Genomic DNA, 16,723 nt, shown 5'->3' with positions numbered 1-16,723 from the left:
CAATTCATTTCTGGTTCAGAAAAGTACTACATCCAGCCTCCTTTTAATTAGCTACCATCTTTATTTTTAGGATAATTCTCATGCTACTTAAATGTGCATAACCTAACCACCTTCTTGCTGGCATTTCCACTCATTTCCTTCCAGTCCTTGACACTCAACAGTATGGGAATTCCTCAGATCTAATTCAGGGACTCCTCTGGATGGAACCTTGGGGTGTCAAAAATACAATTCATCTTGTATTCTCGACATATGAGGAAGGTTATTTATCGGGGGTGAATAGCTGACAGGAAAGCTGCATTCTACACGGAGTGAACATGGAGGATTCTGCCTCACTTAGTATTACTTCTTTCTCAAAGGGTTAGTCACCCTTTGAATCACTTTCTCGGGCCAGCTGCTCATCAATTCTGGCATGTAATGCAGGTTCTTGTATATGTTATAAGTTGGTAATTGTTTTGGGAAACTACAGTTAGTAGATAAAGCAAAAGAAACTATAACTTGCCTTTTAGACTGTATCTCAACCTCTGCCCACACCAGCCATCAGATTCCCTACTTCCAAAGGATTCCTCCTAACCATGCCCTGCCTCCACATTTTTCCTCCTGTTAAAAGTCTCTAATCAAGTAACAGATGCATTAAAAGAAAAAGATCATTTAAAAATAATTCATATCTGGCAATATCTGTTTGAATGTACCACATGCGGAGCAGGTCTCCTGCTGGAACGGGATCTGGTATGGTTCAACCAAATGACTGCTCTTGTCGCTGCCGTGTTCCACCTGTGGAGGGAGAGCTGAAGAGAATGCAGCAAGAGAGGAACCGAAAAAAACGTAATTTTACCTTCGTAGCGGATATCAGTTGGAGATGGCTCCTTGGTGACGGGTGGGAGCCCATGTCCACTCCCCCCTTATCATTCTGCGACCCCATTCTACCTGAGCCTGTGCAGGTTCTGTTCTTGCTGCGCTCATACGTGCATCGTCCTGTTGTGTTGGGAGACACTGTTTCCTTGCAGTCCTCCATCCTCTTTGCCTCTTAGATCTAAACCCTGTGCCCAGCAGTAGAGGGCTAACACAAAATGAACTCAGCGGTGGTTCTGTAGACGTTTTGTCTCATATTGCTTCGTTTGGGTGTTTTTGTTTGTTTGGTTTTGGTCTTGTCTTACTGGCCTTTTTGCTTGAATATTAATTATAGTTTCCAATTTTGTGTGTTTATGTTTTCGTTTATTAGTGTGACTTGCTTTTGTTTCTTTTTCAAAATTCCAGTTTGTTTTTTGTTTGTTTTCTAAAGAGAGAGAAAGTATTTAAAGCTGGGTGGGGAGGGAGGTGGACAGGATCTAGATGGAGTTGGGAGAGGGGAAATGGTGATCAGAATAATTTGTATGAAATGTTTTCAGTAAAGATAAGAGAGAATTTTACCTATGAATTATTAGAAGGGAGCCAGCCTTAATAACTGGTGCCCATATTTGGACTAAAAGAGTGCACGTTTCTCATGATGTATCATGATGCTCGCCCTGCACCGAACAAACAGGCTCATCATAGGATAACCTTGCTATCATCTGCAAGGATATAGTCCATGTCGGAGATGAAGTAGGTTAGAAGCCCAGTGCGGGGCTGTAGGAATGTGATGGTGTATATATGTTGCTCTTTTTCTCCTCTTTATTCCCTAAGCTAATCTTCTGTGCTGTGCTGTGTTTATGTTGATGTGCATGCTGCCAGGGGGCAGACAGGCTAGGGACTGGTTTTCCTTACTAGTCTTCTCTCATACTGAAGTGCAAGATGCTACCATAGATGTCTGCTTAGCTGTATTGTTTGCGGCCATTTGTTGAACGTCTTTGCTGTTTTATAGACACGGACATAGCCAGCAGGACTGATCCATTCAGAAAAACTTCTTTGTGGTTAGCAAGGTGAGAAGCGTAAGCAACAAGTCTCAACAGTTAGCTTTTTCTCTTGATGGAAATGCTCCATTCCTTTTCATCTCAGCTACCAAGGCCAGGCACACAAAACCTTCAGGAATGAGCTTTGCCTCTTCCAAGTCTCTCCTCCTTTGCCTACTTCAGAGATTACTCCAGGTTCTTAGCTCATGGTCATGTTCTGACCATGCTACCTGTAGGCTGAAATCCCCTAAACCATGAAACGTGAGCCAAGCCAGTGTCCTAGGAGGAGGCTGCAGATAACCAATTTCACATGCAAAATGCTCTATCTAGTTCCTTAATGGCCTTGTCATGTCTAATTAAATTTTATTTGCCTTTGAATGTAACATAGCTGGTAAGGTCCATGGTTACAGATTTTATTTACCTAATTACATGCTGGTGAGACTCAGACTCATTATATACCATGAATGCCTATAGCTAAGGAAAGGACACAGATAGAAAAGGCATTCGATACGTATAAAACTCCTACTCTGAGTTGTTTTAACTCAGGCTGATCAATGTGTATCGTTACATTTCCAGGCTTCGTTGCTGTAGTAGTCATTGTTGTCGTTGCTGATAACTGTTTGTCTTCTCATGTGTCTTAGAAACTTTCACAAGGATCTTTTCAATGAACTCTGAATGATTCATTAGAAGAGGGTTCCATTTGGATAAAGTGTTGTTCAAATTTTACAGTGTAACCTGTCAGAGGAGGCAATAAAGACAGTGGAAGTGGGAAGAAGGCTTTTATAATGAGACTCATTTGAAATGTGATGTTAGCCACAGTTATGTGTGTTTCACTTTGGTCTTAGATCTTTATTTTATTGATCTTGGATTAGTAAGCCATCCAGCTTCTCTGGTGGTCTGACTGGAATCTGAATGAGCTGTGGGAATCCCCGACTTCTGCATTGTTGTTGATGATGTCGGTTTTGACTGTCAGCAACAGCCTAGTGTTTTTCACTGTGTGTGAGCATCCTGTAAGCAGGCTTCTACTTAGATACTTTTTTACAAAGGCACAGTGGGTGAGCTGAGTCTTAGGCAAGCAGGAGAGAACATCAGGAATCCCCTGCTACCAGTGAAGCTGGGTATCTGCAGTTGCGTTGCCATCCTAACCAGTCATACCAAGGCTGTGACACGTGTCCTACCACGGGAGTTAGTTGGCGCCCCACGTGAGAGCAAGCACACTTGGTATAAGTGTAGATGCAGACATGGGAGGGTGTGAGACAGCTCCAGGCCTTCTGCTCATCCATCCAAGTGCACTCCAGGATTCCCAGCAAAGGAAATGGCTCTCTGATACCTTTGTATTAAAAGGTTGCATTCTTTAAAGATAAGAGAACATATGTCTCTCTGGAAGACTGACAGTCATTGCTGACACCTGATCAGGATGAGGATACTGGTCACATGATGAGGATGGGAGCTGAGTTTCTCCTTTTGTTCCCTGGTCAACCATTTTGTGTTGGCTTAATTGTTTCTCTTTGTCGTCGTCGTCATCATCATCATCATTATATTGTGTCAGCCTGACCTCTAACTTTATGTCAATCTCCAAGTTCTAGGATTCTGAATGAGAGCCATCACACCCAACTCTTGTGTCAGACTCTTGATAAACAAGACAGTTATCACCACAAATGTTACATCATATAAGAATCTGCAGAACACCATACATATCTAAAGTTTTGCATCCCATAGTTCCTAAGGTTCTTTTGTGTCTAGGAAACTCCTAAAATGGTTCACATTATTTATTTTACTTTATTTACTTGCTTATTTACATTTTATTAGCTTGATTATGGGATGTAAATTTGGAGAAGGCACTTTCAAACACAGTTCTTAAAGGACACAAGACATGAACGTTAACCCTGAGTAGCTAAAGACAAGATACACTAATAAATCTGGTTTGATTCAGAATGATAAGATTTAAAATAAAACAGTAGCGGCAATGATAGCAAACTCACCTCACCCATCTATTCTTTTCATTTTTATGTTTTTCTTATTTTGGTGTATGCAAGGATCCTTTGGTAAATATTAAACTAAAGCATTCAACTATAGAATTTTCTCAGTGTTCCTTTAGCCCACCAGCTGAGAGGCGGAAGAGAGACAGGCTACTGAGTGGGTATTCATGGAACCCAACACAAACATTACAGAAAAGTTGTGTCTCGTTTAGGCTTTACAGATTGGGAGGCTATGAAGAAATCACACATTCACAATTATCCAATGTAGGTTCATTTATTTACTTAATTACTTAGAGACAAGGTCTCAAGTAGTCTCGGCTGGCCTCAAACCTTCTGTTTATGCAAGGATGAATGACCTTGAACTTTTTATCGTTCTGGCCCCACCTCCCAAGTGCTAAGGCTCACACCTAGTGTTTTGTGCATGCTAGACAAGCCCTCTTCCAACGAAGCCACATCCTTTGCACCTGGCATTTTTAAGCCAAAACAGCAGCCCAAACAAAGAAATTCTGCAGATAAGTCTCTTCTCAACATTTTTGCCTTCAACCATGGCAATATTAAGGTCACAGGACCAGTCTTCCACATTCAAAGTGTGAATGTCCCACATACTCGATGGTTTAAGTGTCTCTCTGTCCTAGGCTTCAGAACTTCCTGCATCACTTCCCTTACAGGGGCAGGGAGGAAAGGACATGTCCGGGCATCTCCTTTCGTCGATGGCTGACAGATTGTCTTCCGGTGGCTTATGATAGAACCGCAGGCATGCTGAGCTCGACAGAAGCAAGCTCTTCGTCAGAGTTGAGTTGATTTAACGATAAATATATCAAGCAATTTGCTGTGAGGACTATCCACACACAAAGCATCCTCTGCAAGCCACTTTGAATGCTGTCATTAGAAAATAAATACGCCACTTTGGGGGGTTTCAAGTCAAAGCGCTTCTCTCAGACACTTCCTCTACTGTCATCAACTGAATGCAGACGCTCTTCTATTTCCGTAATTTAAACATCAGCGTTTTCTGTCCCTGCTAAAATAAGCCACTAAAATAAGGATAAGAGCAGATATCAAAATATCATATTATAGAGCCCTATGTTTTATTTATTACTGCCTGGAGCTAAGATACTGCCTATTCCCGTGGGATTCTTTCTCCTGCCCCGCGTTGCCACACACTGGGCAGTTTCTCAGCAGAAGGAGGTGTCCTTTAGGGGTCTGTTGCAGGCAAAGTATTTCCTGTAACTATTAGCAGCTGACTGCATATGTCTAGTCCTGGGGTGGGAGGTAAATAAGGGACCTGACTTGGAACACTTGCCAATTCTGCCCAAAATAATTCAGGGACAGCAGACTTTGCTGCAGGCTCTTGTTTACTTCCAGAAGTAAATTAAAGGAACAGAATTGGAAGCTGCGGGTGGGATGCATTAATTGTCCTGCTGGGCTGTTGGTAATGTCTAAAGTGCTTTGTATTCTAAAAACACTCCATAAATCTGTCACTGTAAGTACCTTTATCATTGGGAGAGGCAAGACCGGTAATGATAAAGTGAATTAAGTAAGCAAAGTTGGGTTTTATTTTACCTTTACAAGAAGAAAAACATGCCAGGTTAGTTAATGCTGTATTACAGAATCGTGCAATAAAAGCTCTTCGGAGAGACAAGGTGACCAGAGTACATAGGCTACTGCATTAGACAATTTGTCAAAGTTGCCTCCCCTACAACTGCTGTTACATTATACAGATCCCAGTCTAAGTTCATGTGGTTGTGCCCATCACCATACATTTTATTTACATCCGGGGATATCAACATGGCATCTGTTGAAGCAGTGTTCTTTCTTAATTATGGAATAAATGCTTTCCATGAATTTCCTAAGTTCATCTTTAAGATAATCTTATAGATTTCGTGTCATTATTGTTCTTGCTTTTAAAACTGAAATCAGTGAAGGTTAGAGCCAAAGAGAACCAGTCCTACATCTATGGACGACCAGACCCTGGGCCTTGGCTGTGAGCAACTGCAGTTGTTCCTCAGTACTGCGTATGCCTCAGCCAGGACTCATCCACCTGCAGGTCGAAATCATTTGATTAATATTCATTACATTAGTCGTGTGCAGAATTTGTAGTAATATGACGTCAACTGCTTTTACACAGCATTAACATTGAACTGAGTCAGAGAAGTGATTTAAAGTGTGAGGACATATGGATGTGTGCTGCTTTGTGTGAGACCCAGGTTTCCATGGATTTGAATATCCACAGTGTGGTGGTGAGGATGTCCTGGACCCAGTGGCCGCCGGTGGGCAACCTTCCTGTGCCTTCTGAAATCTCCCTACACAGAACAGGCAGTGCCTTCCTGCACCCACTTTTCCTCTTTTGTTCCCAGCTCTCTGTTGTCCCTCTCCTTCCACCTTCACCTTCCCTAAACTGTTCCCTTCATTTTCTTTCCTAAAGGCAAATATGCCATGCGAGACCTGGTCCACCGGCTTCCTGGAGGGAACAACAGCAACAACGCAGGGAGCAAGGCCATGTCAGATGACACCGTGACAGCCGTGTGCTGCACCCTGCACGAAGTGATCACCAAGAACATGGAGAATGCCAAGGCCTTACGGGATGCTGGCGGCATCGAGAAGTTGGTCGGCATCTCCAAAAGCAAAGGAGATAAGTAAGTCAAGGGGCAATGTGGTCTTTGGGTTAGAGTAAGTCAGGGGCAGCATTGCCTGTGCATTGGAGTAAGTCAGGGTCAGCATTGTCTTTGCCTTGGAGTAAGTCAGGGTCAGCATTGTATTTGCATTGCTAAGAAAGACTTCACATCCCAGGGCAGCCAGCCAGTTTAGTCTGGAAATATGACATTGTCTCCCTGCTGTTGTTTTCTCAAATGTGCTTGCCGGTCCCTGTATCAATGGACCTGTATCCTTAGGTTCTGTGTTCCAAGTCATCACACAGACGTCTTCTCTGTGTGTCCTTCCTATGGAGTCAGAGAGAACTAATTCTACTAAAGTCTACTCCTTTAACCGCTGTGAGATTCTGGGCAGGTAATTTGCTATGTTCTTGCTTTCTAACCTAAAACTGAAGGCAGGCCTGGCATGATACCCTTCCTGGAATCAAGAGTCATCAAATCTGAAAGGATAAATAGAAATTCCCCAGGCAGAGAGGCAATATTCCCTGTGATTTAAGAATCAAGGGTATCTTACTGTATACAACAAAAAAAAAAGAAAAAAAAACTTCATCAGCTAGGATGTTAGTGTATCAGCTAGTATATCAACCTTTACAGAAACCTTCACTATCCTTAATTAAATTTTGTCTTCTGCAAGTCCCTCAGTGTAATCAAAGAAGATTAAATGGGTAAACTTTTTATTATCAAGGGCCTGCCGACTTCTTGCCTTTTCATTCCCTGCCTCCCATTCCTTTACATCTAAATGCTAAATAATTAATTTTTCTTTTGTTATTGAAGATGGTGAGGAATGCTCTTTGAGACTCTCTGGAAACTCTGTCTCATTATTTCATTTAACTCGAGTTATTGGCAATGTGTTATAAAAGTTTCGGGGGGAGGTTTTTAAATACCCTGAGATCCTTAAATAGGCTCGTTCAGCAATTCAGCATTAGATTTGAATACGTTCTTGTGTCAAGGGGTGAAGCCCATCAGACTCAGGCAATTGTGCAGTGTAGATTTGGGACTTGAATTATATACAGCTTGTGATGTTCTGTCTGGAAATAAAGCATCATGGTTCACAGCCAGAAAGCTACATAGTTTCCTTCTTCATACAGCGCAGCAGACCTGTGGGTCTCAAGGAAAAGAAATGCTGGCTTGCTTTGAGCATTGTGAGCCCAATATATTGTTGCTGGGACCACTTTTCTTTAAGGCATATACACTTAGGAGACACAGTAAAACCCCAGTCAACAGGAGCACTCTATTCGCCTGTAGTTATGAGACATCCCAAGGTTAAAGTACATTCTCTGAATTTAAAGACAAGAAGGGAAGGGAGTGGCAGGGTATCTATCAAGTCCCTTCGGTTGTCTTGAGTTTCTCCACAGCAGTAACTGGCACTCAATGGGGCTTGAGTACAAAAGATGCTGTGGTCAGACTTATAGCCGAAGAAAACTATTTGGTGAAACTACTTTGAAAAGTCTGTTTGGAGAAATGACCTGTGAAATCTTGCAGCTCTTCCGTGGTGGCTGTGAGTTGTCCTTCAAGGTGTGGCCCAGACTTGGTGGTTGCAAAGGGGCAGGTGTTTTTATCTGTCGGTGATCTCACGAGTGTCCTTTAGTTTGACTAAACATTTCTTCGTGCACAGTCACTCATTTCATCGAATTCTTCCTTCATCTTTTTTTTTACTCTTTGCCACCAGCCTGGAATTATGACTTTAATAACAAGTGTTAAATTGAACTGAATCAGGTCTCTTACAATTGGAGTTCTCACACTTAGTCAGCCCTTCCATTTTCCACGTGGGTTGTCTCTTTGGTATACGAATATCCTGACTAATTGGAGCTTCAAAACAAGGTTTTTATAACCTCTCGCTTCGTACCTACACTTCCGTTTATAATTGCTTTTCACTGCTTTTGAAACAAAATGAGACCAGGAGAGCTGCTCTGATTCTCAGCATGAAACTTGTATTTGTCGCTCAGTCCTATGGTGTCAACAAGCATTGGGGTTCCCTTGAAGCTCTCAATGTGTTTTAGTAAAACAAAAAAACCTTTTCAGGAGTAGAATTTTTGAGCTCAGGAGTCAGTAGCATAGAAAAAATATCAGTTCATTCCAGTTAACCTATACAACTATCACAAATATGTCCGCACAAAATTGTTCTTAAAAACTTGCTCATAGAGCTAAGTTCAGTTCAAGTCTGGTTTTTATTTGAAGCAGCATGCAAACAAACATGGCAACGCAAACAAACAAGAGCATAGAACAAAACGCAAATATGCCTAGCTGCGGTCCTCAAGTTTTAAATATTTTTACATTTTACTTCGAAGTATGAGCAAACCTAACCATGCGGTCATGGGACCACAGTACACCGGAACCACAACCCCTGTGGCGCTAGGAAGTCATTCAGGGCACCTGGTACTCTGCGGTGCTACTCCGATGTGACCGAGTTGTACAGCCATGAGGAATCGCACCATGAGACATCTCCAGCCACCCTAGATTTGACAGCTCCCAGGAAAATCAAAGCTCTGTGCAATTGTTATCAACACTTATAGGAGCAGAGTGCACCCTGTTTTGAAGTCTGATGACTTACTATTTTCGTATCATTTTTAAACATGCACTGCAGACATTCTATCATGTCCATCCGTTCCAAATATTTACTTTCATGATTTCAATAGTTACATGGGAAATTGTGTTGAATGTGTCATTGTATTTATCATAAGGCAGAGAAGCTATTAATAGTCTGGATTGTTGCTTGTCAGTATAGAGCTGTGTGCTATGGCTCGGGTTATAATCACTTAGGAACATTCAGTTTTTCTAGTCCTTCTGTTGACAGTTACAGCTTTTCAAGTAGATATTTTTATGACGCTAGTCAGTGGAGGGATCAAAAGGAAAGACGAAGAAGAGGGCAGTGTGCCTTTTGACCTTCATGCTGCTAAAACACCATGCTATTCTGGCATTTTAATTGAGAAGCTAACCTGTTTCTCATACGCATTCACAGTCTCTATTTTGTAACTAAAGAAGAAGTTGAAACAAACAAAAAAAATTACACTGCGTCTGAGGAATTTTTCATGCTAAATGTGTCAGCCACACCACCATTACCTGAATTCTAATAATGTTCCTCCAGGGTTGCCTGGGCATTGCCAGAGACAAATTACCGAGTAGCAGCAGTAAAAACACAAGAGCATTTAGTCTTTGTTTAACCTTGGTTATGCAAGGCCAACTGGGGCTCTAATCTGTATCCTTGAAAAGGTTTACATTTCTCTAAGTTACAGGAACTTAAAACTATAGCTGGAGCATAGTATTATCATAAATTATAGAATAATTAAACATCCATTCATTTTAGTGAAATAGAACAAATGTTACATGATTGTAGCTAATGTATTAATGTATTATGGACAAGAAAATGGAATTCGTAGGCCCTCATTTTTGTTGTCGTCGTTGTTATAATACAGCCAAAGTTGGATTGTTTCTCAGAAACAGGGAGCAGTCACTGTTGCTCGTCAGTCAATGGATGCAGGAGCTTTAACCTTAGCTTGTGTAAATTACAAACGTGAAGACCCAGAGAAACAGCAGCCGTGCTCTCTGCATGTCCTGCCGTTCCATGACTTCATCATAGAGTACCTGTCGTAGATGTTCGTTTATTTCAGCTCTCAAATTCAAGCCCACCCCAGCCCATCCACCATCTGCTTCCTTTGCATTTCAAAGGCCTTTTTATTTCAAATATATCTTTTTATTTAACATTTTGAGAATTTCATACATGAGTTCTGTATAATCCCACCCTCCCTCTCCCCCTTCCAAACTCCCCATCCCCCAACCCCCTCTCAAATTCATGGTCTCTTAAGACTCCTATAATTTTTATTGTTGTGTGTTGGGGGGGATGATCTGCTCCCATATAATGCTGCTCTAATATACATGTTTGGGGCTGACCACTGGGGAATGAATAGCTCACCTGGGGCCCTGCTCCCAATGAACACCTGTTCATCCCCTCTTGACAGCCATTGGTTGCCTGTAGTTCTTCATATTGGGGTGGGACCTTATGAGATGTCAACCTCCGATTCACATTGATTTGTCCCCTGGTGTTGTCATTGTGAAGGTCTAGCTTAGGCCGCCATATTGTTGAGATTCCATGGGTACAGCATCCCTTTCATTGTTAGAAGACCCTATCTAGAAGCAGGTGTCCCAGTTCTCTGATTCTTTAGGAAGAGAGGCCAACAAAGAGGGTGTAAGAGTCAAAGACATTTTTGGTCTCACTTCAGAGACTTGTCAGTGGCCCTGTCATATGAGGAATCAGATTTCTGAACTCTCCATTGCTTTGGAGGCCTTATTACTTGGTTACAAGAAAAAAATCTATATACTATATCTATGAGTTCCTGTGACATTGATCCAAAAGGACCAAACTTGAGGAGCACACAGGGCTTCATAGATTCTTGTTTACGAGCATTCTTAGGTATCCATGTTAGGGTGTGTGTGTGTGTGTGTGTGTGTGTGTGTGTGTACGCTCATCTGTGTGTCTGTGCCCATCCGTGTGTGTGTGCACGCTCATTTCTCTGTGTGTGTATGTGTGCTCATCTGTGTCTGTGCCTCTCTCTCTCATGTGTGTGTGTGTGTGTGTGTGTGTTATGTATGCTTAGCATCCACAGGCAACAGAAGCAGTTGCTGTGCTCACACAGGCCATGATGCCAGCCCCATACCTGTACCTGTGCCCTGGGGATATGGCTGTCTCCATCCTTCTTCTTACCCATGTGTGGCCTAACACTGCTGTAAAAAATCCCTAGACTCATTTAGTGCTGCAGAATCACTTTTTTTCATATTTCTCTTCCATTTTGTATAATTGGAGACTATATCTGTTTTCACCCTGAGTGTCATGGTTCAGGTGTTTGCGTATGGAATGTCTTTGCCAAATTCTAGTGCCCTCCTGCGGTCACCTCCAGATGAGTCATTGAGAAGAACAGGACTAGGAAAGCAATAGTCTGCTGAAGAGAAACACCCAGAGGATGTGGATTTTATTCTCTTCTGGTGAGACAATGTGCTTCCAAACTAGATGCCATTGGTCATCTGCATTTCCTGTCTTTTCTTTATCAGGCACTCTCCAAAGGTGGTTAAGGCTGCATCTCAGGTCCTAAACAGCATGTGGCAGTACCGAGATCTGAGGAGTCTCTACAAAAAGGTAAGGGCTGCTTTCTTCCTTTTTCTAACCTGAGGCTCCTGAGCTCACAGGTTTTAGGGCCAAAGGTGCCAAATATGAGCATCATAAGAAGCATCCCAGATATAGTCAGTGTTTGTTCAGAAGCCTTGGGACCTGAAACAAGAAAGAGAAAGATGCCATCCATATACCAACATACAACATGTGAGCCTTCTTGACTAAACAGATCTAAACTTATGTAGCCTTACACCAAATCATCTTTTTTGATTCCCTAAGAGTCTATAATTTCTTTTCAAATTTCTAATTTATCATCATCATCATTATTATTCTTACTAGTGTGTGTTTTTGATGTATATGGGCACTATGCTGTGGTGTACGTATGGAAGTCAGAGGACAATTTGTGGAACTGGTCCCCTCTTCCACCTTTATGTGGGTTCCAAGAACTGAGCACAGGTGTCAGGACTGGCTCAGCCAGCACCTATGCCTGCCGAGCCATCTCACTGGTCCCTGTGAGTTCTTTTATTTTCAGATATTCATTTACTTATTCATTTGCTTCTTTATTTTATGTCTGAGCATGTGAGTATGAGTGTGAATGTGTCTGTGTGTGTATCTATGTGCTACTCATAGATGTGGGATACCACAGAGATCAGAAGACATGGAATCCCCTGAATCTAGAGTTCCAGGAGATTGTGAGCCACCATGTGAGTGCTAGGAAAGGAAGGAACCAGTGTCTTCTGAAGATTAAAGAGTGATCTGAGCCACTGAGATGCCATCCTCTTCTTCCATTTCTAATTAACACATAATACATATACATATTTAGAGAGTACAGCATGCTGGTTCAAAGCATGTATTTATTGGTTATTGGCCCACTCAAGGTATTTACCTCAGCCATTCTCTTAAGCACGTATCATTCTTTATGGTTAAAACTTCAAGGTTCACCCGTCGAGCTGTTTTGAAATGCATAATTATATATTTTGAATAACACTAATTCACTTTATAGGAGGGGGAAAAAAAGCACTGTTTTTAGAGCTTGTGTATTCCAAAGTAGACCCAAAGGTCATAAATTTAGAGATTTTGAAAAAAAAATTTAAAAGTATCAACAAATTTGAACAAGTAATTTCAGAGAGGACAGAGGAAAAATAAACAGCTCAAGAGAAGCTGAGGAAGTCAAAATATATGACGGCTGGAAAAAATCACCTACACGATGCAGAACCTTCTCTGTGTTCCGGGTCCTGATGACGTTACTACATGGCTGCCCAGAGGATAGAGATGAAGGTCTGCCTGGCCTCCATAACCACAGGAGGCTTGGTTGTTCTGTATGCTTGTGAGGCAAGCAGGAATTCATATTTTGCATTTAAAAAAACATCTTCACTCTCCGTGTGGATCAAAAATAAAATGAAAAACCAAAAAAAAAAAAAAGAAAAGAAAAAAAAAGAAAACCTGAAAAGTACCACTTTTGGGGATGTTGGTGCTGTCCATTGTGGCCAAGTTCTGTGAAGAAAGGTTGCTTTAGAAGCTGGTGGTCAGGCAGGTCTTCATTGTTTGGTTGGTTTGGTTTGCTTTTTGTTTGTTTGGCAATAATTTTTATTGAGAATTTTATATACGAGCATTGCATCTGTACCACTTGTACTCCTCCCTCACCCACTCAGCTCCTTCTGTGTCTTCTCACCCTCTCAAATTTATAAACTCTTCTTTCATAATTATTGTTACATGGATGCACATATTCTTAACAATATCTTTCAGGGTGCTGTTTTGGTATTTTGCTATCCCTACCTAAGCAAGTGGGGAAAATTTAAATGTCACTAGTAAGTAGAGATGTGGGACATCATAAACACAAGAAAAACACTAGGGTTCAGAAAGGAAAAGCCAGGCTGGAGAAGTAGGTGACTTTCTTCTACCATGGCTGAGGACCCTCCTGCTGAGAGAGCCTGCACCTGTGGGCATCCCTCATCACCAGCCCCTGCTGCGCAGGCACCCTCATCACCAGCCCCTGCGTGCCTGCAGCTCCTTGGGCAGGGGTGTGAGTTCGCACACAGTGTCCCATATCAGAAGGAATGAGACCCATCTTGCCAGAGGCACATTTTGTCTTTCTCTAAGCCTGTAAAATATTTAATACCTGGCTCTCCTGTGTTTTAGTCTATTTTTAGGTCTCCCCAATGGCCCTTCTTCTTCCCTTGAGCACTCAGCACTTTAAGTTGATAAAATTTAACATATGCATGTCTCTTTCCAAGTTTTCCTGTGCTTCTAGACATGACGTTTGGAACAGAGATCATAAAATTAGGAGTTAGGGACTATACCAGATTGGTGAGAAATCTTTCTAAATATTTTCCTCTTAAAGATGAGCAAGTGTGTGTGGGGGGTGTTCTTTTCTGTTTTGCTTGAAATTCGTACCCCCGCTCCCCATGGTCTCTGCTCAGCTCCTTCTTGAAGCTAAGTGAAATCTCCTTCATAGCTGCGCAATGGTAGCACATCCCTTTAGTCCCAGCACTCAGGAAGCAGAGCCAGGTGGATCTCTGTAAGTTCAAGGCCAGCTGGTCTATAAGAGCTAACTCCAGAACAGCTAGGACTGTTACAAGGAGAAACCTTGTCTTGAAAACAAAAGCAAAAGAAAGAGACAAAAAGAAAAAAAGAAAAGAAGTCTCCCTCAGTAAAGGTCATTGAACTAAGCAGGGGAGCAAACATGGCTGAGCTAAGCAGGTGGGCAGACATGGTGTTGCCCCATAAACTGGAGTGGAGCCAGTAGTTCTGAGCCCCTGGCTGAAGGAGCTCCAGGAGCCCCTGCCTTACAGGAAGCCACCGGCTCACCTCCCAGCTTTTCACTCCTCTGCAGTGCACCTGCTCACAATCTGTGCACCGTGGGAAAGCAGCTCTGAGACCTCCTCAAGCTATTTAGTGAATGGCAGAGCAAGCTTTTCACTTTAGGGCAATTTTTTTTCCTCTGTTGGTAGTAGAGTTCAAGAAGTGTAATTGTCTTTGTATTACCACAAATAGAAGGGTGTGTTGACAGAAACTTAATGGAGTTAAAACTCAAGAGCTAAGTTGGTTTAAAATAACGTGTTTCATGTGAGCACATTCAAGAAAGATGGGCTGGAGAAATCAATGTGATGTTTTTCGTTGGTCCATGATTAAAAAATGTTGAGAAAGAGTTGTTCTTAATCATTTCCAAATTATGCAGTTGTGAAATGAAACAGGGACCTCTGAGCTCTGTGTCATGAGCTCTCCTGATAAAGCCCTGCATTCATAATTATTTTCCCTTTAAAAGACCTGCGAAAAAGCCCAGTTCGTTCTTCCTCTTCAATTGTCTTTAATCGGCAGGGAGGCCGATTTCTGTCCTGTTCTTCATTGACAATTTGCATACCTTTGAAAGCTTGTGTGATCCATATCTTTTAATTATCCTTATGTCAAATCTACTTATTAGAATCCATTAGAGATCAGAAACTGAAGGGCTCCAAGGAAAACTCAAGACACAGAGGCCGCAGCTGTGGGCAAGTGTAAAAGATGGAGCAATTGTCGGCAATTCTATTACTTTCTGAATTATATTCTTTAGGTGTTAAAGCACGGATCAAAGGGAAGAAAACTATAGAGCTAAATCTTGAAGAATGTTTAGAATTTGTATAATTAAGAGTTTGGGGTGAGGGCATTAGAAGAGGAAAAACATAGTTGGGAGATGGAATTTAGGATGTGGCTCCATCCATCACTGGCTACACAAAAGCCAGACGTGCATAACATTAGCTCAACTGTTTTATTTTCCAGATATGCATTTAATCAGCTAGGATACCTTGGCTATCTGGGTTCTGACCAAAACAAAGCTGTGGTTTATTCACGATGCATTTGACGCCCCCAAACACATTTGCGTTATCTGAATCTTCAACTTGAGTGGAGCCCATCTGGATGATCCACTTTGGGAAAGATGAGCAGAGGTTATCCTGGTTATGTAACCCATCAGCTTTTCTAAACAGCCCTGCTTAGAAGTGTGAAATCCTTTATCATCTGTGAACGGCCGGTGGATGGTTCATAAAGCAATGAAGGGATTTGCAAACCTGCTGGTTATGTAGGACGTCAGAAGTGCTCGTCTCTCTAGACACTTCGGATTAAAGACAAGTCCCTTGACAAAATGGAGTGCCTGTGTTTGACGGTGTTTGGGAAGTCTCACGATGGGTGGCTTGGGGAAGAGTAATAAACTTGGGAGGAGGATATAAAATCCAAAAACAACTGTCTAAATGCTATGTGGCATCACCAAGAAATAGAATGAGATGTAAACAAAGTCACTGACCAGACAGCTCAGCTATAGATGATCCACTTAAGTAGCTACTTCTCCTGCCATGGGCCGAGATCAGACAGGAAGCCTCTGCTCTCTCGCGTGCCTCTGCCACGAACTATAGATTCAATCCTTTCTGTGTAAGTTAAACATATTGACTCGTCCTCCCTCTCCACCCTGTGGAAGAGAGAGCTGGGCAGGCAAAGAAAAGGAAGCTGCTGAGCTCCTGCCTGCTCATATCCAGGGATCTAGGACTCGGCCTGGGCCTACACTCAGCTGCCAGGGTGTCCCAGAGAAGTGGTTTGCCATAAACCCTTTGACAATTCTATAGCAGTAGAGAACCAGTCTAGGCTCCAGCAGTCATTTCTCTTGTTCAGATACCCCTGGCGTCAGTTGCCAACCTGATCTAGCAAAGCAAGTTATTCTACTTCAGGGTAACTGCAGTTAACCAGAACTCTGCATGTCTGTGAGGCGCACGCCCTTTTACCCGCTGCTTCTCCCTCCAAACCACACTGAGCAAGTCCAAGTTCTCATCTCTGTGACAGAAGAGCCATCTGTCTCCAGACCTCCGAGAGGTCACACCTTGGCGGCTGGACATTCTGAGTTCTAATACACCAAGATAGCCTGAGCCTTTGCCACTGCTGCAACTCGTGACTGTGGGCATGCGAGTCCTTCCACAGCTCCTGTGTGATGGAACCTTCCTGAATGGATACGGGCTTCAGGTTTCTACGAGACAGAGGAGGCCAAGGGAGGCTAGGCTTCCCTGGCTCTGGGCCCTGCGTGTCTACTAGCAACGTTTGTCTTCAGATTCAATCCCGAAAGCCTTGTCATCTTACTTGGAAAAATAGAAAGAGCAGTAGACCCAGAAT

General features: G+C 42.5%; 1 protein-coding gene across 1 annotated transcript in view; it reads left to right on the top strand.

Annotated features, from left to right (window-relative positions):
* The window catches only part of Ctnnd2 (catenin delta 2), a 623,964-nt gene that overhangs the window by 574,901 nt on the left and 32,340 nt on the right, over positions 1–16,723 (top strand). Inside the window, exons 17-18 of the mRNA XM_038323012.1 lie at positions 6,267–6,477; positions 11,536–11,620. Of these exons, the coding sequence (XP_038178940.1) occupies positions 6,267–6,477; positions 11,536–11,620 (296 nt within the window). The remainder of the gene's footprint in view (positions 1–6,266; positions 6,478–11,535; positions 11,621–16,723) is intronic.

The sequence above is a fragment of the Arvicola amphibius genome, chromosome 3 (genome assembly GCF_903992535.2).
Source record: "Arvicola amphibius chromosome 3, mArvAmp1.2, whole genome shotgun sequence".
Classification (NCBI taxonomy): Eukaryota; Metazoa; Chordata; class Mammalia; order Rodentia; family Cricetidae; genus Arvicola; species Arvicola amphibius.
The sequence above is the reverse complement of the archived record's forward strand: the minus strand, read 5'-3'. Positions and strand labels throughout refer to the sequence as shown.